We start from the raw sequence: 21,140 nt of genomic DNA, 5'->3' as shown, positions 1-21,140 counted from the left end.
TAAATGTAGTTCCATATAGTGGGAAAAATGAGTTTTTGCACTGGAGTTTGTTTGGCCACAGAATTTTTTCCTCAAGCAGAAAGGACAAATACACACATCTGTTAAGCTCAGTTTAATACATCCATCTGTGGTCTTGACACAGCTTCAGGGCTCTGCCTTGGTACATACAGGATATTAACTATAGCTGCAGATCTTTATATTACATAATTATGTACTCAGCTAATAGCAGGGCTATCTCCACACCACACAGTCTGTTCAGCTGTGTAACAGTCTCTCAGAGGATGTGAGCTCATCATGGCTTGAGCCTTTTAAAAACTGAAATGAAAAAAATCACTTGACAATGCATAGCAGGACGCAATCCTGCATGAATGAGTGACACATGGAGATGTGACTACAGAAATTAATTTTAAATCTTTGAGCTATATCATTCTATCTTGAAGTTTTCACAGTTGTCACCTTGTACTTATTGTCTTAGGTCAGGACAATGAAACAGAAATCAGGACTTCTGAATGGGAGAAATAATTAATTTAGTATATAAATGAAGAAAGACACTTAATGCCTTCCTGCAGCTTGAGATCTTATATTTAAGAAGTGACAATGAGGAAAGTGCAGCTTTATGTGGTCTTGATGGGCTCCACTAATACAGAGAAAACAGTTCTTACTGTTAATAAAACGGAGGAACTTGTTTATATTGTGGAAGAGGAAGAAATAACCTCCTCCAAAGTCTGGGGCAAGAAAATCTGATTTCAGTCAGAATCCTTATGAGCATGTTGTTGCCAGGGATTGTATGTTTTATGTAAAAACTGCAGTCTAATTTTACAGCTAGGAAGTATTTTGAAGGAGTGTGAAGTTTGCAGTTCGTTCAGCCTTGGAGTATTCACTTCCATATATTGATATGAAGTTCCTGTTACTTTAGGAATACCTGCTGTACCCCAATTGGATAATCTAGAGAAGAGATTCTGCCTTATATTCTGCCTTGTTTACTTGTACCTACTGGCTGGATTTCACAGCCAGTGGATCACTTATTCAGATTTTTGGCAACCAACAGTGGCTTATTCAATATTTGTAGCCATTGGGACAAGAAGAGGCAAATGTAAAGTATATACTTATACAAGTATATACAAGTCTATTAAACTGTCTACTAACTAGCACCGAACGCTAAATACCAACAATTTTCATGTATCATGGGACCCAGACTGGAGAACATAGGTTTCTCCACGATAATTAAAGGGTTGCCTTAGGACCAGTGTGTTGCAGATGGGGTTACTGTCAATCCTAAATTCTGCAATGTGACTGCTGTCTTTTTTCTGCACAGTTTTCTGTCATATGATAGCTGTGAAAGCTGGATGTGCTACCAGAGAACCTGGCAAGTTTTGCATATGGCGTTTTGGGTCAGTTATGCCTATCGTGTAACGAGATTATGTTGTGAGCCGTGAAGTGCTGAAATGTGGTAAATGGAGCTGTGCTAAAGCTGTGCCTGCTCCAATTTAGCTCCACTGAGCAGAATATGCTGTTAGGAGAAGTGACAGACGGGTTTCCTTTAGCACATTCCATACAGCAGCATGAAGCTTGCCATCTTTGCCGAGGTGAAGAGGGGGAGTGTCAGTGACACATGGACACTGCAATGTGAAATGGGAAGGCACATGAAAGAAATTCTCCAAGGCTGCATTCTGTGTCAGAGAGTTAGATTAGACAACGCAGAAAAAGTAGTCATTGACAGAGAAGTCAGTAGTTATGGCCATTGTAAAAAGTTTTGTTGTTTGTTTTTTTCAATAGGAAAATCGCATGAGGCCACAGAGAATACCCTGCAGTTTTCCCATATGGAACATCCTCTTGGATGTGGAAGATACTAGGGGAGATCTGTGTACTCCTGACAATATCCAAGACTATGAAATTGTCTAGTTCCTTTCACCCTGATTTGAGTCACAATGTGTTCAACCCAACTTCCATAAGAAATTTGGTTTTATATAGTGTCTGGGGTATGCTTTCATTAAGCATGAGTCACTCCTTTAGAGCAGGAGAGTTCTATCTCAAGGTCACTATTTGAGGTGGTGTAAATTAGTGTAACTTCACTGAAGTCAGTGAACCAGCATTGAGTTATTCAGCTGGAAATATGACCCAGCACGTTTCAGCAGCAGTGGAAACCACCGTTATATTTAATAATTTGTTGACAAGCTTAACATCTTTTTCTGCCCTTTGGAAAAATCTCATAGTGAGAGGGGATGTCCCGGGGTGACTATATGGTCTGGTTACTTTTTTCTATTCATTTAAACCACTGGTTTCAAAATTTTAGGTTTTGTTCCATATATTTACATGTTCTGAAGGCTCTGTCAGCATTCTTAGATACAATACATTAATGAGTTCTTTTGGCAGCAGTGTTTCATTGAATTTGGTTTATAGGTATGTTCCCTGTTTTAATGAATGCATCTTTCTCAAAGCTGGTTAAGGAAGATTGTATTACAAAGCAAGTAAGATTGAAATGTTACAAGTTGTATAAAATACGAGGCCGGTGGGTAGCCTGCTGTCCTACAGCTGCACTGCAGCAACACCTTTGTGCTGTGCTAAATTGGCATTAAGGCTCTCTGTAATGTCAAATGTTAGTGATAACATATTCTGTGCTGCTTTGTTTGTCTTTTCTGCTTGCAGTATGAATATGATTATGATGAGAATGGTGAAAGGGTCATTCTAGGGAAAGGTACTTATGGAATAGTTTATGCTGGAAGAGACCTTAGCAACCAGGTCCGAATAGCTATCAAAGAAATACCTGAGAGAGATAGCAGGTAAGACCTAGTTCATTGTTATATACACACTGGGAACAAAATGCAGTTGTTTTTTGAAAATTTGGCTCTTCTTAGCATGTGTTTCTGTGTGGTTAGTTTATAAAATGCCAATATACTGAAATTCAATTACTATTTCCTCCTACTATCCAAAAGTATATTTTTGAGATTAAAGACTTTGTATTTTGGGGGAAAATACATATTATATATATCAAAAATATGACAGTTTAATAATCTGTACGTATATCTTACATTCCAGGAGACATTGGTTTTAGGTTGCAATTGTATCTCATTTGTATTCTTTTTGTGGAGGGTGAAAAGCAGGAAAGGAGCTCTGGAGTCAAAGACAGTGCTATGTATTGATACAGAAGACACACATATAAATTCTTGGAGGGCATGTTTCTCCACCAGAGTTCCTCTAAGACCTGTCTCTTTACTTTTTTGGAGTAGGAAGTAAATGACATTGCATTTTAAGGTAATGGATGAGATGTTTGCTGAGAATTCGAGTGGTATCCCTAAAATCCATTCTCTTGTCAAACTAGCATTTAAGCAAAGCCTAGAATAAAATAATGAAATAATCCTTGGTTTTTTTGTTTGTTTTTTTTTTTTTTTTCTTTTTTTTGATAGGTATTCTCAACCTCTTCATGAAGAGATAGCACTGCACAAATATTTAAAGCATCGGAACATTGTCCAGTATCTTGGATCTGTTTCAGAAAATGGATACATTAAGATTTTTATGGAGCAGGTGCCAGGAGGTTTGTATCATGCTGAGTTTGGTCTGCCAAAGGAAAAGCATTTGGGACTTGAAACTGACTGAAAGGCAGTAGATAAGCACTTAATGTGTTTGTGCTCTCTGTATGACATTTCTGTTGGAACATTAACTGTATAAGTCTTTTTCTCATAGAAGGAGTAAATTTGAAGAGTATAGGTCCTCGTACCATCTCCCCTTTCTATAATAATTCTAAACCTAGAGAGAAGTCATTAAAAGTATTTGATTTCAAGTACTCTTGTGTTAAAAAATAGTGGAGTTAGAGCTGTATAGTCCATTGAGCTCAAGTGTCTGAATGATGGCTGGAGCTTTCAGTGTAAATTTCTCTTTGAACAGTAACACTGATAGAACAATTAAGTACTGTTATTAACTGCTATGTACAAAGGACTGCTATTCCCTAGGTAGATGAGAGATTAAAGTGAGATATGTTCCTTGCTCATAATTTCCAGTTTCACTCCTCCAGCCTTCTCTCCTGCAGGAAGAGGATGTGAAATCACTTTGTAACCTCTCTACCTTGTTTCCATCTTCATTTTGCTATTTACTCTTCAGTGTCAAGGATGTGTCAGAATGAGTTTTAGATTTTGCATTAATTTATTTGCAAAGTAAAAGCAGAAATAAGAAAAACTGGGGGAACAGTTCAGATTTTCTAAGAAATGTCCAGACAAACATTCAAAGTGTAATTAAATTCATCCAGGGCATTTAGGGATGTAGGGAAATTATTTTGCTTTTGAATCCTTGTGATCTTCTCACCTGACAGCTGAGACACTTTGACCTGCATGACGCATGCAGATGTGATGGAATTATGCCAACACTTCCACTTGTTTTCCCACACTTGTCCACAGTGTCAGCTGGTGTTGTTTCCTGTTCATATATGCACAGTAAAGAGTGCTGTGATTAGTTGCTAATGACAAGATATTACTGAACCAATTTAGATATTTTAAACTCTGTCAGTCTTAAAAGGGAACCAGCTGTTCAGATTATACAAGATTCATTGAAGAAACTTTACTTTAGAAAGCTGCTGGTTCCTTTAGCTGAATTTTTTTGTCCTTAAGTAGACCTACTGTACGTAGTTTATTTTGTGCTGAATAAGCAAAACTGTTCTTTATTTTGCCCCATGATTTAAATATTTGTGTTATTTAAAGATTAGTTTTATTACAATTGGGAATGTGTAGATGGCCCATCTCCTACTCTGAATATCCATTCAGGGTTTTATTTCAGAAGCTTCCTTTCCTGTCTCTGAATATTGCCAGAAGTTGATGCCATATTTGTAAAGAGAAGGCTCTTCTGATTCAGATTCTACCCTGCTTGCCTCAAGAAAATCAGCTTGTATTTGCCCATATCTGTGGTTCATGAAGTACAATGTACAACATGGTAGACTGTTACCTTTAGTCCTTGTTCCATTATGGAGTACATGGCTGCTAATTGCAGTCTCAGCAGTTGTTACAGTGAAGTGAGGGGGATGGATGCAGCTCTGTCAGAACATTTATTCTTCTTGTGGGAGTAGAACCTGACCTGGCAAATAAGAAATAACCAGTCCAGACCAACAGCAAATTATTTGCTATGAGTGATCTAGCAAGGATTTGGCTTAATCATAGGTACTGCTTTTTTTTATATTAGGATGCTGAGCAAAGGCTCCATCCAGACTTACCTGTTTCATGATAGTTTGGGAAATTCGCTACCTTGATACACTTTCTTCTTAAACTCCTGTAGGCAGCCTCTCAGCTCTCTTAAGATCTAAGTGGGGCCCAATGAAAGAACCTACAATTAAATTTTACACCAAGCAGATTCTGGAAGGCCTCAAGTATCTCCATGAGAACCAGATTGTACACAGAGATATAAAGGTAACTTTTCCTTTTGTGTGTCTTGTTTGATTTGCTTTTTATCTTTAGTTGTTAGTTTTGCTTTAATCTGAAGTAGAATTTTTAATAAGATTTCATGGAAGCTGAAAGCAAAAGGAAAGCATAAGCCAACTCCTTCTCTTGGTGCTCCTGGAATACTGCTTTGTAGAAAGATGTATTACAAAGATAAGTGCAAGCTTGAAGTAGTATTGAGATTGAGAATCTGTATTTTTCTGTCTCCCCTCTCCCTGTTCGCTGCCTTCTCTCTCCTTCTCTCTCTCCTCCTCCACCCTCACCCCCTCCCCTCTGTCTCTCTCCTGTCCAAACCACAGGGGGACAATGTTCTGGTGAACACCTACAGTGGCGTGGTTAAGATATCAGATTTTGGTACTTCCAAACGGCTGGCAGGAATCAATCCATGCACTGAAACATTTACAGGTAAGATTAATCTAGCAAAGTGTGTAAGGGTTTTCATGACAAGTTTAGCATTGGAGGCAAGAGGCTCTTTGGCTTAGTGATGAAAACACTATTGGGTCTCTGTTTGCAGGGCAGAGTAAATGGGAGTGTGATCACCATAACCATAGGCTTGATAGCATTCTTGACTTTTTTTTTTTTTTATTTAACTGTCTTCCTTTTACTTTACGAGGGTAAAAGTTTTTCTTTAGAGTGTTCCTTAAGTAGCAATTGGTTTGCAATTACACCTGGAAACAGTTGAATTTAGCAACTTTTTAATTTAACAATCTTGGTATTAGTAACATGCACACTTTTTAGATATATGTTTAAAAGTGCAGAAAACAAACTCAAGCTTAGGACACTTTCAGATTAGACATATTAATTACAAACCCAGCCAACTGGCTAACAACAGTAAAAAGAACATTTTACAGGAACATTTTAGGCTGATGTGTTACAGAACTGCTTTCAATACAACAAGGTTTTAAAGACTTGTAATATTCAGGGAAAATAGAAATTGCTGAGCAAAAGGGGATACTCCACATTAAAAAACGAATATGTGAACACATAATTTCTGTGATCAGTGGATGTGGGTAACATGGTATTTTTGCTTGTTATATGGCTTTATGCAAAGGCTGATATCACAAGCCTCTTTCTTGCCTGCAGTTTAAGTAAATGGTACACAGATCCATTAGTCATGGATGGCTTCAGAGTGGAAGATAAAAGATAACAAACTTCACTTAAGTGAAAATCAGAACTTCCCTTTACTTCTCCTGTGGTGTGTCTGCGGCTCCTCCAGCTTTCTTACAAAGGAAGCCATGAAAATAAAATTAAGGTTCTCAAGGAACTTACTTTTCTCAGTTATTTTTACTCATTATCTCATTATTACTCATTATCATTCTCTTTGCCTGTATTTTGCATGCTCCTGAGTGACTTTTTTAGCAACTGGTTGTCAGTATAGATGATATATAGAGAAATTATATCTTAAGAAAAGTCTCCATACCATAATAAAAGGAAGTAACTCTTTCCTTGTGCCTTTGTTCTTTCTTCTCTTGCAAATTTTCAGCCCAGTTTGTGCCTTTGAGATGTAATTTGCCATGTGACTAAATACTTAAGTTATCATTTTGGATTTAAATCAGTAAGCAGGTAGCTGTACCCCAGAGGACCTTAGAAGGTCCTTATCCTTAGCAATTTGGGTTTTGTTCTTGACACAGTACATAAACCATAGCTTTTAGGCATTATGTAATAAAATCACGTGGTTTGAAGAACAAGACTTCTGATGGTTTAAACATTACATCCCTCCATTCAGACACAGCCTGAGGGCAGCGCTGTGGCTTGAACTTTCATTCTGCAGCAGTCACATTCAATGAACATATGATACCCTTGTATCTTCATCATATGTTCATTACTTGATAGTTCACAAAGTGTACTTTTATTGCATTCCTAAGAAGAAAAATAATTTAATTTAAAGATGTCATAACAGAGCTGATAGAAATTCAGGTGGAGAAAGAACTGTAGTGTTCAAAACACACTGAGCATAGAAAGGTTTTGGCTGGTGGTGGTGTGCACTCTTCCTGTAAAGACCTCATTACCTGTGTTAGTGAATGGTTCAATAACAGTGATACCAAATTGACCATCTTGCATTTAATTATTTACTGTGCTGTTCTTTATCAGTATTATTACTAGTATTACACTCAAGTTGTCTACAGGCAGGATCTTATTTTGTCAATCTTTTTTTTTTTTTGTCAATAACTTTAGAAATTCTAACCGGTTGGTTTGTTGGGTGGGTTTTTTGTTTGGTTCGTTTTTTGGTGTGGTTTTTAGTTTTTTTGGTTTTTTTTGCTAACCTTGGATGTCAGAAATCCCAAGCACATCCAAGGCATCCTGGAATTCTAGACAAACTGTGACGAGTTGTCTTAGTTATTGCCCTGTATTTGCAAAACTAGATTTTCAAAGTAACTGTTTGAAATTCCTTATCACTCATGTTCTCATTATTGGGGTAAAATATGAAAAATTATTCTCATGAAGACTATCTGTCATTTCTCAGATTTTGCCATCTCTTACATGCATAATCTTTAAAAGTTGGTGTCTGCAAATATTGGATGTAACTTTATTTTCTGGGGAAGCTATTGGATTATGTGGTATATAAACTTTCAGCATTTGAAACCTGGTGTTAGAAAAGAGGGGCAAAAAGATAGTTTATAAAAAAGATGCTATAACAAGTTTTTGTCTAGTTTTCAGTGCTGATGTGGGAGATAAGGTATTTGGCTATATAGATTGCATTTCACAATTTTTGGCTTGCTGAGTGTTGTGTTAATTCTCCTTAATAAGAATTAAGAATATACACTTGACTTCTCTTTTTGTCCTGACCAGGGACCTTGCAGTACATGGCTCCAGAAATCATCGATAAAGGACCACGAGGATATGGTGCTCCTGCTGACATTTGGTCCCTGGGCTGTACCATTATTGAGATGGCAACAGGCAAACCTCCTTTTCATGAACTAGGGGAGCCTCAAGCTGCAATGTTTAAAGTAAATACAGCTTTTTTGCTTTAGAATTGATGAATTGTCAATTATAGCCTCATTTCATAATATTAATTGGTAATAACATTGTCTTACATGGGTTGTTTTGCACAAAGCCATAGTCTGACCTGTGTTTTTAAGTCTTGCTGAAAGATCCTCCCCTTCTCTAAGCTGTATTGCTCTAGGGGGTGATCAGTTATTTTTGTGCTGGAAATAGGTCATGACTCAGAGCAGCAATCTGAAAAATGAGTGAAGGCTTATGAAAACTAATATCCCCTGTGCTACTTTTTTCATCTTCTGTTCTTGGTTGATGATTTCCTTCTTGTAACCAGTCTCCCCAATAATGACAAGCAAGTTATTTCTGCTCCTTTAAGTAATTTTTGTAAGCTTCCTTCCCATAGGAAAATGTTTTAAAGGCCCAATCTCTGCAACAGGGATGCAGGAAGATGTGGTGGAAAAGGGCAGGGGAATAGCTCTCCAGGATTCCCAGTATGTATTAAAGGAGTAAAATACTCTGTATTTTGTATTCCAAGTCCTTCAGGTCATAGCCACCTCCTCAGTAAGCTGTTGTCTCTATTGCATTGTTTCGCTTAGTGCATCTGTTTTCCAATGCAAAAATTAACACTTGGATAATAAATGTTTTTTAAAAGTTACTTTTTCTAGCTTTGTAACTAACAGAAGTGTAACAACTATGATGTGTCAAATAAGTAAACTGAAAAATTTTGGTTCTTCTACTGACTTGCAGTAGACCTTTAGGAAAGTACTTAAGTTTTCAGTTATGCTTGAGAATTCTCATTCTTATAGTGGGGAAAATATCCCATCCATAACTCAGCAAACTGCTTTAAATTACAAGTGTTGTAATTTTTTCATGTATCTTGTTGAAAGCCTCTATGTGGGCTTAGTATCATCATTAATGCAACCATGGTGGTAAAATCAAGTCTTTATCAATAGATAGAGAAATCTGGGCTGCAGTTCAGCATGATGTGTAGTGCAATACATCATACTAGGCCTGTGATTTATCCCATGAACCATGATAAAAGGCAAAAAAGGGATGATTATAGGTTTTGATACACTTATTTCAGTGGTATAATAGGTCACCTTGGTGCCGTCAACTTGTGGCATACCTCAAAAGAAGCTGCCTGGGTGAACATGGTTTGGCTCACTAAAGCTCTCCTGAGGGAGCCATGGAAAGAGACTATTTTCCACATCACTGTAAATGTCAGATACAAGTCTGTTGGCAGATGCCTTTTAACCTTATGTACCTGCATGTAGCTGTGACTGCTCAGTGAGTTACACATCTTATTTTTCAGCACAGTTTATTGAAAGTTTTTAGCATTCTTATTGCAGACTGCATTAATTTACTACAGGCAGGCATTGGGTTTTGTTTCCTCTTTCTTGGCTCTGCTGGGACCTGTTTGGAAATGTGTCTTGCTAGGCACCATAGGTTACAAACCATGTTTTCTTTTTCTGTGTAATGAAAGCAAGCAACCTAGAAGCTGGATTTGAAGCAGAGTGGCTGGGTAAACTTGTAAAAAGAAGTCTGGAAAACTTTGAATATTGAACTTTTGAGGTCCCCACCTCCACACATGAACATTCTGTTGTGCATAGGGCAGGTGAGGAGAGGGAAGGTTTAAGTCTCCCTGTGAAGTCACTTTAGAAATTGCAAATGACCAAAGAGTTGGACAAAGTAGAGAAAAGGGGCTATAGTAAACCAAGAACTGGATAGGTCCTGGCTGGGAGTGCATTGTTTGGTATTTATTCTATGAGCAGAGAATGTGTACATCTGTGTCTGTGTGAAAAGAGTGCAAACAAATGGCATTCAGTGGAGACAAAGTACACTTGTGTTGCCATAGAATTTGCAGGTGGTTGTGACGAAATTTGCTCCCCTTGAGCAACAGAGATGAAGGTAAGATCAGAGACAATCTTTCAAACTTCCTGGTCCTGGTTTGGAATTTTTCTAGATTTTTGCTTGGTGCATAAGAGTGAAGCCTGGTACCAGAGTGCTGCCAGTTTGTGACACTGAGTCTTAAATGTGCTCAGGTCATGGTTTGGAAGGCCTTAAAGCCCTATTAGCATTTTATTACTGTACTATCACTCAAACAGAAGCAGGACAACTCAGCATTTTTTTCTTCAGCTTGCATTGAAGCTGAAGCAGTATTGTGAGCACTTAATAGTGCCACAGTGTGTTAATGCAGCTCTGTAATGAGATTATTTGAAAGCAGATGGCACTTAACTGCTGGGCTGCTGTCTCCCTTGTGGACACTACCTTTGTGCTTGTTCTCCAGGATGTATTTTGTGTAAAGATGCTGAGACTACAAACAATAATCTCTCCAGACATGTGCATACTCATGGTTATACAGCTCTGGCTTCCAAACAGTTCTGCCAGATTGAATTAGAGAATAAGTGGGCAGTGAGGAGCTGGAAAAATCACTGGGAAGCAACCTGTAGAAGCACATTTTTCATTACTTAAAGAGAGAGTCTTAGAAGAGACTCTTTTAAGTAATGACTTAAAATAAGTCATTACTTAAAGAATGGTTTAACAAGGATCTTGTTAAACCTTTGGACATAATGTGATTTTCAATTAAATAACACAAAGACTCAGGAAGACATCTGGCCCAGGAGGGGGGCTGGTGCCGAGGTCTGGCAAGGTCAGTGTGCATATTAGTGCAAAGACATTTGTCAGTGGCAGGAGCAGAAAACAGCCTCAGGCTGTTGGTGCTAGAGGAGGAGATTATTGCTGTTCTTGGGCATGAATGTGCTGGAGGAGTCAGCAGCTCTGAGCAGGGGTGATGGGAAACCTGTGCAATAGCTGGAGGGGTTTGTGGCTGCTCAGAGAAGGAGTATTTGAAGCACTTGGTGTCAATAATGCCCAGATACCAAGATTGCCTGAAAGCAGGTGATTAGATACATTCATACCTTGGCACTTATGTAATATCACATGGATATTTACACCATGTTTGCCAAGAAATTAGCATCAGAACCTTGTTGTAACTTCACTGCTTTATGTGGGACCTGCATCATTTCTTTTCTACAGAAGTAAGGAGAAGTGTGAGCTGTACTGTATTATAAGAGCTTTGGCCCATGGTCTCATGGTCTCCATAAAAATAATTAGTATTTGTGTTTTACTTGCAGGTTGGGATGTTTAAGATTCATCCTGAAATTCCAGAATCAGTGTCTGCTGAAACAAAGGCCTTTATTTTGCTCTGTTTTGAACCTGATCCTAGTAAACGTGTTACAGCATCAGATTTGCTCAGAGACTCTTTCCTGAAGCAAGTGAACAAGGGCAAGAAAAGCAAAATTGCATTCAAGCCTTCAGGTAAGGAATTATCAGCCAAATCCAAGTCAACATCATCATTCAGTGTTACATAAAAATTGGAATCATTAAGCACTTTCTTTTGCAAAGGACATTTCTTGTGCCAGGGAAACAGCAGGAACTCAGCTATTAAAAATGTCTGTGATTTTTGATTATACGTATTTAAATTTAATAATTCCCAGAAAATAAAGTGCATTGCTTATTTTGTATTTTGCTTGCTGAAACCTCCCAAGGTAATTTTTCCTCTCCCCAGAAATAAATGCCTCATTTGTAGTAAATTAAAATTAGAAGAGTGACATTTGACAAGGACTTTCCAAAGCAGTTCTGCATTTTAGATTCACAGTTATATAGACTTCAGAGGTCTGATTTTCATGGAGTAGGTGTTTGACACCTGAAAATGTGGATCTATTAGGTATTTGGGTCAGCATTTTCAAACTTGATACATAACATTGAAATTTGGCACAAAGGTGCTGAAGTAGCTGCCTAGTGTGTTGTTTTGTTTTATCTCCATAGCATGTTTCTTCTTCTCTCCCCCCAAACATATCAGCCACTTGCTCAGTGATAAGATAAGGAACCTTAATATAGACCTCAGATAAATAAATATGCCAAATAAATAATATGAAGGAACTGTCTGTTTCCAAATTGGGAAAGCCATTGGTCTTGCTGCTTCTTCCACCTGTCTGCACACACACACACACACTCCCAATGCAAATTGAAGTTCTTCCTATTTGAGCTTCTCCCCTCTCAACAAGTAACTTTTGTAAGAATGGAATTCTGAAGGGAACAAGTGGCCAGGTTTATACCGTGTAGCTGAATTGGTTTCATCAAGGAAATGGGCATTACCTCTTGTCCTGTGGGGCACTGAGAACTGAACTCCAGTCCCTGCAGTGACACTGGGATAACAGGAGAGCTCCTGCTGCTCAGCCAGGGCAGTGGCACGCAGGAGCTGTTGGCATGCTGTAGCTCTCTGTCCCACAACAATCTTCTCTTGTGGCCTTTCAGCACTTGAGGATGTCTTCCTGGAAAAATTGCATGATGTTAGAAAGTGCAGAGCTTGCCTTATTAGCAGCCTCAGGAGCAACAGGCTTTGTCAAATATCAGGGCAGGTGCATCCCTCCTGCCTTCCTCCTTTCTTCTCTTCTCCTGCTGGTGAGGTTGTGGAGCTGGTGCTGGAGGGAGTGAGCTCAGTGCTGGCCATGGACACAAGCAGAGTGGGCAAATGTGAGATCTGTGCATTGGGTGAGGAGAGGGAAAGGCACCTGATGGCAGCTGAGTGTGTGATTCTCCATGCCAGAGCTGGGGAGAGCTGTGCTGGCTGCTGCAGCTGTCCCCAGGGTAAGTTTGGTGGTTTCAGGTAGATTCTGGCCCAGCAGTTAGCACAGTCCCAGCTGCAGCAGTTCACCATCTTTTTCCTCCATTGTTTATCTCACCTCAAATTTCTTCAGATTTGTCCCCATCTTTCCATCTCATCCCTATCTCTTTCTTTCCAGTAATAAAGGCAGCCAGAGAAAATCTCAGCCCTTACTCTTGGGACAGCAGCTCTCAATTTGCTGTCCTACTGAGTTGCCTTGCACCAGGTTTCATGAAGTGACATATATTGCTTTTTCTGAGACTGTTTAACCTCAGCAGTTTGAACATCAGTCATGTGCCATGGAGTGTCAGAGCTTTCTGAACAACTTTCAACTTCTAGCTCTCTTCCTTCCCTCACCTCCAAGAATTTTTAGTGACAAGCATCAAAAACTGTAGTCATTTTTTAGCTCCATGGTTATGTTCACTTTGGGTTGAGAAAACTTTACCTTTCCTGCCACACAGCTGCAAACTGGCAATCAGGATTACAGCAAACTCTCAACATCTGTGTTGGTTTGGTGTTTTGTTTTGTACTGTTTTTAATTTTTTACTACTTTTAAGATGAATTGGAAAGGGACAAGAGATTTCCTTCAGGCCAGTGCTGAGAGGGAGGGTCCTTGCTAAGGGCAGGGGCACATGTGAGTGAGGCAGATATCTCAGGCATGGAGAGGGAAATTTGATGCCAATTAAAGGCATTAAAGGTGAGGATGGCACATAGAGTGCTCTCTGTTTAGAGAGATGGCTGTGGTGGAGCAGCAGATGAACCTCGTGGTTCCTCAGGCTCTTTAAACTGCTCATATCCATTTGAGCCACTTTGTAGGGCCAGCACCAAGGGGGGATTGTGTGTATGTGTGAGAGAGGGTTACAAAATGGCATTTCCTGTGAGTATCTGTGCTGTCTTTGGGTTTCACAGTTAACTTGTTAAAACCTTTTATTGCTTATTCATGCAATGATTTTAAATTGTGTTACTGCTTTTTATCAACAAGGTTACTTCTCCCTCAGCCATTTTGCAAAATGAGGTCTTGATATCAGTGAATATGATCACAGCTGTTTAAAGCATGTTGCCCTTTTTGGCCTAGCTCTGTCACACATTTTACCATGTCTGTCCTAGATTATAATAGGAACACATCCCTCCCACTGCCAATCCATGGGGAACAGGCTGGCAGTAGCAGCAGCGAGCACGGCTCCGTTTCACCAGACTCTGATGTACAGCATGATGTGTTTTTCGAAAGGCCAAAGAGATCCATTTCAGAGATTCAGACAAAGCATCCCATTTCTCATTTACTAAGGTAAAATATTTGCTTCTCACTTGACACCCTTGAAGGATTCAGTGGATTTAATTCACATTTTATTTTATCTGAGGGCAGTTTTTTCACATAATGGTTAAGTAAGCACATGTGTTAATCAGTAAATTGCATAGACAGATTACCAGTTAATGTAAACATTGTCTATATTTAATAATGAACAATCATTCCTCTCCTTTAGGGTTTCCATGTACTTTTACACTTTCCTTCCTTCAGCGAGTAAATGTCAGTGGTCTTATTGATTGAATGGATATGGATTTAGGAGTTAAGTAAGGATTTGACCCTTCCATATGCTCATGACAAAATGGGAAGCAGAAATACAGTTCTGCTTCTCCCAAAGTACAAAGCAATACCTTCAAATAAGTGTGTTACAGTATGGGTCCAGAAAAAAAAGTGAGTAGTTTCAGCTTTCCTCCCCAAAACTGACATTAATGCCAGCTTCTTAGCAGGGGGAAATCAGCCATGGGGGCTTTGAGTCAGCAGAAGATCTGAGCCATCTTCTGTCTCAAAACCAGCATTTACCAGTCTGATCAATCCGCTGCTCTCATTTGAACTGAGTTTTTTACCCCAGAAGTGTCCTTGCTCCTTTCTGGCAGTCCTGGTTCCTTGCTAATGCTGAGGTCTCTCTTGTGCCTGTGCTGGGTGGCTGCCACAGCGTCCCTGATGAGGGCTCGGCCTCGGAGGACAGGAGCGCCTCGCCGTCCGTGGAGGATAAGGATTCCGGGCTGTTCTTGCTGCGCAAGGACAGCGAACGCCGAGCAATCCTGTATAAAATCCTTAAGGAAGAACAGGATAAAGTTGCTTCCAATTTGCAGGAATGTATTGCACAGGTAATTTCACTTCAGCTCACCTTTTCACATGTCAAATTAAAAATTATGAACCAAGTCATATTATTCCTTTTCTGAGAATGAATAAATGAAGATGTTTGGATTGTTCTTTCTGAGTACCCTTGTGGAAAATATCACACTCCAGCATGGTGTGGATGAATGGAGGCAGAGATCTCTGAAGCTTGCTCTTGGGGAAAGAGGTTTATTGGGGGTGCAGGAGGGTCCTGCCTCGTGCTCCCAGGCGCAGCACGTGGCGGCCTGAGAGGGAGGGGGAGGAGAGAGACAAAAGGAGGGTTTGGGAGAGGGGAAGCTCCAAGGGAGGGGATGAGGTTCCAGGAGGGGAGGAAGTTCCAAGAGAGCGTGTGGCCCCTCAAAACCCCCTTATCAGGAGAGCTTCGAGGTGGGTTGGGATGAGGCTTATCCAGTGGGGTTACAGACATTTGATGTTTGAAGGGAGGGATAGAGGTGTGGGGTGAGCCATACATCTTTTGGGGGGTGGGATGGAACAGTCCATTTCACCCTAGGACTCATCTAAAGGCAGGGGTGTCATCCGGCTAGCTGGGAGAACTGTTCTCATCCTGGCTGAATTATCTATGAACAATCATATTTATCTATCATCTGCAACATACCCTTAATCTCTCAGACCTGTAACTGTGTGAGCTGTTTGTTGTGTGAATGGTAGCAAACACCACCTTTTGACTGTTCTTGGTTTTATATGAGGGAGAGGTTTGGGCATTTGATGTGGGATTGTGGAGGGCTGAGTTTGGTGAGTTGGATGGTTTTGATATTGTCTTTTCTTTTGGCTTTTAAGGACATGGAGCTAAAACTCAACATAGGAATAGGTATATTCTACTTTAAAGGTAGAGACCTGATTAACAATTTTTAAGAAAACGTTTGTTAACTAGAGGCCAAGACCGCAGGACGTGAATCTTAAGAAACCTAAGGCAGATTTTCTGCAGAGGGGAAGGTTGGGTGGGAAGGTTTAGTTACTGTGAAGAGGAGCAAGAAAAAAAATCATAGAATGGTTAATGCACAGCCAAACATTGCCACACCTGTAACAGCCTTTTCTTCTTAATGTCTGCTTCTGACGAGCCTCTCTCTGGTGAATCTGACTTTTGCTCATACCCTTGTCAGTGATTTTTGGGCAATCTCCAGCACACTTCTCTGTGACACTCTCCCATCATTTGTTCTTACTAAAGCTATGTTTTTTTCACCTGAACTGCACTCCCATAAAGAGGAGTGTGCTGACTCTTGGTGTGGTGTCCCCAGCCAGCTGATGACATCTGTGGCTTGGCTGTCAGACTCTTGGTCTTGGCTGTCTTGCTCCATGGTCAGCTCTGCACAGCCCAGGGTTTTGCTGCTCCCTGTGCTCCTTCCCCAGCAAACTGCAGCACAGGGGCTCCTGTAGGGCTCTACAGACCACAAACTCAGGCTGGGGAAGCAGCTGGGGTACATTTCTGCTCTGAGCTTAAACTGCAAAACAGCTGATAGCCTTACAAACAATTAAAATTCAGAGTCAGAAATAATCAGGGCTCCAAGCATTTTCTGCAATGAAGGATTATTTAGTAGCAGCAAGTCCTGATTCAGACTCCAGCTGTTCTATAGCACTGCTGTCATCATCTCTTTTCCATAATTTATGTGATAGTCCTTTACCTTTTAATTACAGAGGTTGTTCTTATAGACATTTGGATGGCTTTAACTGTGGGGGTTGTGGACTGAAAATCATAAAATAAACACTGGTGGATCACTGTGTCATTTTAGACCTTTTTTTCACTTGGGATAAATGCATATATAAACATACTTTTTTTTCCTAAGGAAATCAAATATTCACATGATTAGATAGAAGTCCAGATTCAGCTTATTGAAAGAATATATCTAAAAAAATTGGGTCTCTTAGCGACTCATTTTGCTGTTTTTATGGAGGAGAGCTGCCCTCTGCAGTACATTGCAGGAATGTGTAGATATAATTTGGAACCTCTTCCCTTTGCGACAGCCACAGTAGCAGTAGATTTACAGGGTTTTTTTGAAAACAGAAATTACCCTTTCATTTTTTTTTAAGAAAAGATAAAACTAGAGACTTTGAATAAACAAAAGTTCTGTGATTCTGTTCAATAATGTGACATATATGTAAGCAAAGCGATGTAACCCTAAGAATATTAATGCTACTAAATAGATGTTTAATGACTCTGGGATTCATTTGATATACATTCATATTTTCTCCAGAGCTCTGAAGAACTGCAGCTTTCAGTGGACCACATCAAGCAGATTATTGGGATTTTAAGGGACTTCATACACTCTCCTGAGCAGAGAGTGATGGCTTCTACAATATCCAAGTTGAAAATGGATTTAGACTTTGACAGCACTTCCATCAATCAGATTCATCTGGTGCTGTTTGGATTCCAGGATGCAGTGAGTTCCTTTCCTCGTGTAGGGGCAGAGGAATGGTTTCGGTTGGAAGAGACCTTAAAGACCATTTATTTCCAGCCCCCCTTCCATGAGCAGAGACACCTTTCACTACATCAGGTTTCTCCTGGACAAAGCTCATGCCAGGGGTTTGCAGCCTCCCCATTGTTCCTCACTCCTCTCCTTCCTTGTACTGAAAAAGAGTTTGAATGTCGCAGTCTAGTTTGAAATGGTTTGAAGCCTGTAGCCTAGAACTGTCAGATCTATTGTTTAGACTTTGAAAGGTGGGAAGCTTTTAGTGCTGTATGTAGTTTTTAACCTTATAAAACATATTATTACTGTTGGAAAATTCTCTTTCCTAAGGTGTGAGCAAATGGTGTGTGCTGCTACTTTTACAGGTGAACAAAGTGTTGAGAAATCACTTAATAAGACCCCATTGGATGTTTGCAATGGATAACATCATCCGCCGTGCAGTCCAAGCAGCAGTCACTATTCTTATTCCAGGTAAATCAAAGCAGCTGTAAAGAATCCTTTTTTTAAAAAAAATGTGTTCTGCATATCAAAGAGCTGTAGCAAATGGAACAGTTCAGTTGTTTACTCTTTCAGCATGCTATTAACTGCACCCCATGTAGTTATGATGATGCCACTTATCAAAAGACATGGGGTCAGAGTGTTGCAGAGAAAGAAGTGTTGATCTGGAGGATTAATGCTGTACTTGCAGTACAAAAGCACATAATGAGGAGATAAACAGGGGTTCTGCACCCCCAGTGTGGGCCAAACATGACAAAAAAAAGGCAAATTAATTTCAGTCCAAGCTGGAGATTTTCTAGTAAGGAAGAAAATTATTCTGTACATATTAATGACATCCAGGGTGGTTAAAACTGCACAGGTCTAGTTATGTGTTCTGAAAAATTAGTAATGAGCTATGGAGCAGATTTGTAGAAGGGAAGTACATCAATATGAGGAAGAGGGTGATTTTGACCCATAGATGGACAATAGGGAAAATCACCAGGAAGATAAATGTCTAAGTACTGTCTAGGAATGAGTTAAGTTGGAAATATTTAAGTAGTTTTGTAACTGTTTAAAATGGTGAGCACCCTTTCCATTATGGGAATGTTCTGAGAGACTTAGTGATCCCATTCAGTCCAAAGTTGCCATGGCTTTTAAAGCCAAATTGGCCAAATTTTTTAGGATTTTGTACAAGAAAAATTGCAACTGTTCTTTGGTAATAAGGGTGGCCACCTGCAGCAAGTTCTGAGAAATGGGGCTAGAAATTCTCCCTGGAGAAGAGGAATGCGTTTTACACTTTTTGGTCCAGGGCATTAGGGAAAAACACTTTTTTTTTTTCTTACTATTTAGGAAAATGCAAGCTTTCAGGGATTTTTCCTTAACACATTCTATTGACTTATTACTCATCTCATGATATTTGTCCCCACTACAGCTATGACCTACCTCTGTTAGTGCATCATTCATTCTAGAACCAATGCCAGAGAACCTGTGCTCCAGCTCACTCAAGGCTTCACTACTCCCCTGCTCAGTGTTGCAAAAAAAGACATTATGCAGTCTCCCCCACCCACAGTAGTGAAGAACAGACTGCACAACCTCTGAAGACAGAATTACCAAAAATATCTTGCTCTTCCCCTCTTTTCTTTTACCAGAGCTTCGCACTCACTTTGAGCCAGCATCAGAAACTGAATGTGGGGACAAGGACACTGATGAAGTGGAGGAGAGTTTCCAGCCCTCTGAACAAAATGGGGCTGAGGATGCTGCCATCACATCGGGGGTCAGCACCCTCAGTTCTGTGGTGTCACACAAGGTTCAGCAGCAGCTCAGCCAGGAGCTGGGCAGACTTAAACACGACACCTTAAGGTAAAATCTCCTGTAAAGACTCTGGATGTATGTTCAGGCAGTCTTTGAAAAGCTCTCAGTCTGTGCTTTCTACACTGATGGGTACATACTTACCCATACTACTGCTCACCTACTGCCTTGCAATAAAGCCGCCTGGGAACACAAGTGGATTTGGATTACACTGGCAGTACAGTATGGCAACTGAAGATCATTCAGTACAGCATTTGTTTCTGTGTAATTAATCTATTAATTGCAGAATGTCACGTTGGATTTCTATGGGGAAGTAATTAGGTTTGTGTAACTGTGCCAATTTCCTTCCTACTCCTTTGATGCCCCATGACCTGGTGTCAGTGCCTGAAAGCTGTTCCTGCAAGGAAAGGCCAGAGCAGCTCTGTCCTGGCTCACGGGACAGGCTGGCCACTAATTAGCACCAGCAGAGCTCCGCAGAGCCCTGCCCTGTTTCTCATGGGTTACATGTGTAGGGTGCTGCCAGCATGGGTTACATGTGTAGGGTTAACAGCTGAAGTTCCCATTCTTCTTTATGCATGTGATGTAAATACATGATAAGAAAGTCCCTGGTAAAACATCAGTGTTATTGTCCAGTAGTAAATTACAGTATAAAGGCAGCAACTCTGCCCAGGGAGGCTGCACATAAGTAGGAACAGAATTTATGAGCTATTTACTAAATTCTGCAGGTGAAAGCCTTCAAGTGGCACTCCTGAGTCTCAGACAACCAAAATGAAATCTCTAAGCCATTAGAGATGTTACTTACTGCAATACTCCTCACAAATGCCTCTGTCCTGTGGTACTTGTTAAAAATGGTATTTTTTTCAGTTAGATTTATACTCAATCTCGTTATGTTTGATCTTTCTTATATGCTACAAGGCTTTTGGAAAATCTTGTTCAGAAGGAGAAAGAGTATCAGACCCTCTTACGGCAATCTTTGGAGCAGAAGACTCAGGAATTACAATTGCTTCAATTAAAACTTAAACCTAAAGGTATGAGGAGATACTGCAGAATTAAGATACTGCAGTTACACAAAAACATATGCGATCATGTGTTTGTTGAAAGGATGCAAAACCGTATAGCTTAAGCTTCAGTTACCTGTAAACAACCACTTTTGCCCTAGTTTTGAGGTGTATTAACCTTTGTTTTTTGTTAAAGATTCCCAGCGGTCTGCAGCAACTTTTAGAGAGAATGCAGACCCTGAGCTCATGAACTGGCTGAAACAACAAGGAGCAGACTTGGATACCATTAAGAGGGTAAAAATAAAGTCACATTTAAAAAAATCTGAATTTTAGTCATAATTAGCAGTTTGGTTTCAAAGAAGGAATATTTATTTATGAATAAATTTGCTTTTTAGTTTGCTGAAGAAGATTACACTCTAAGTGCTGTACTTAATGATATCACCAAAGATGACCTGTGGTATCTTCAGCTGCGGTAAGAAAATATTTTCTAATTCATTGTTAAGAGCTTAATTAACATATTTTGTTAAAACCTTTTAAAGTTTGGTTATTCCAATAGGTCAGTGACAGTTCAGGGGCAACTGCCATCAGTTTCCTCTCAAATTTTCTGATAAGTTTTCACATCTTAACTGACACAACTACACTGAGGATGCTTCAAGCCATCTGCTTTGGCATTTATCAAGGTTGGACCTTTTTTTGCACCCTTCATGATGATGTAATCATATGAAAAACAGGCATAAAGAATTTATTTTTCCTACCCATTGATTCAGGTCTTTT

General features: G+C 39.8%; 1 protein-coding gene across 2 annotated transcripts in view; it reads left to right on the top strand.

Moving 5' to 3' along the window:
• The window catches only part of MAP3K15 (mitogen-activated protein kinase kinase kinase 15), an 80,864-nt gene that overhangs the window by 59,058 nt on the left and 666 nt on the right, over positions 1–21,140 (top strand). For both annotated transcript variants that reach the window (XM_031503680.2, XM_077781631.1), the window contains 14 exons: positions 2,647–2,780; positions 3,405–3,532; positions 5,257–5,387; positions 5,717–5,822; positions 8,208–8,365; positions 11,489–11,672; positions 14,128–14,305; positions 14,976–15,150; positions 17,371–17,556; positions 17,949–18,054; positions 19,209–19,419; positions 20,284–20,396; positions 20,563–20,660; positions 20,762–20,838. In XM_031503680.2, the coding sequence (XP_031359540.1) occupies positions 2,647–2,780; positions 3,405–3,532; positions 5,257–5,387; positions 5,717–5,822; positions 8,208–8,365; positions 11,489–11,672; positions 14,128–14,305; positions 14,976–15,150; positions 17,371–17,556; positions 17,949–18,054; positions 19,209–19,419; positions 20,284–20,396; positions 20,563–20,660; positions 20,762–20,838 (1,985 nt within the window). The remainder of the gene's footprint in view (positions 1–2,646; positions 2,781–3,404; positions 3,533–5,256; positions 5,388–5,716; positions 5,823–8,207; positions 8,366–11,488; positions 11,673–14,127; positions 14,306–14,975; positions 15,151–17,370; positions 17,557–17,948; positions 18,055–19,208; positions 19,420–20,283; positions 20,397–20,562; positions 20,661–20,761; positions 20,839–21,140) is intronic.

Source organism: Lonchura striata, chromosome 2 (genome assembly GCF_046129695.1).
Source record: "Lonchura striata isolate bLonStr1 chromosome 2, bLonStr1.mat, whole genome shotgun sequence".
NCBI lineage: Eukaryota > Metazoa > Chordata > Aves > Passeriformes > Estrildidae > Lonchura > Lonchura striata.
This window is presented reverse-complemented; position numbering and strand designations above follow the sequence as displayed.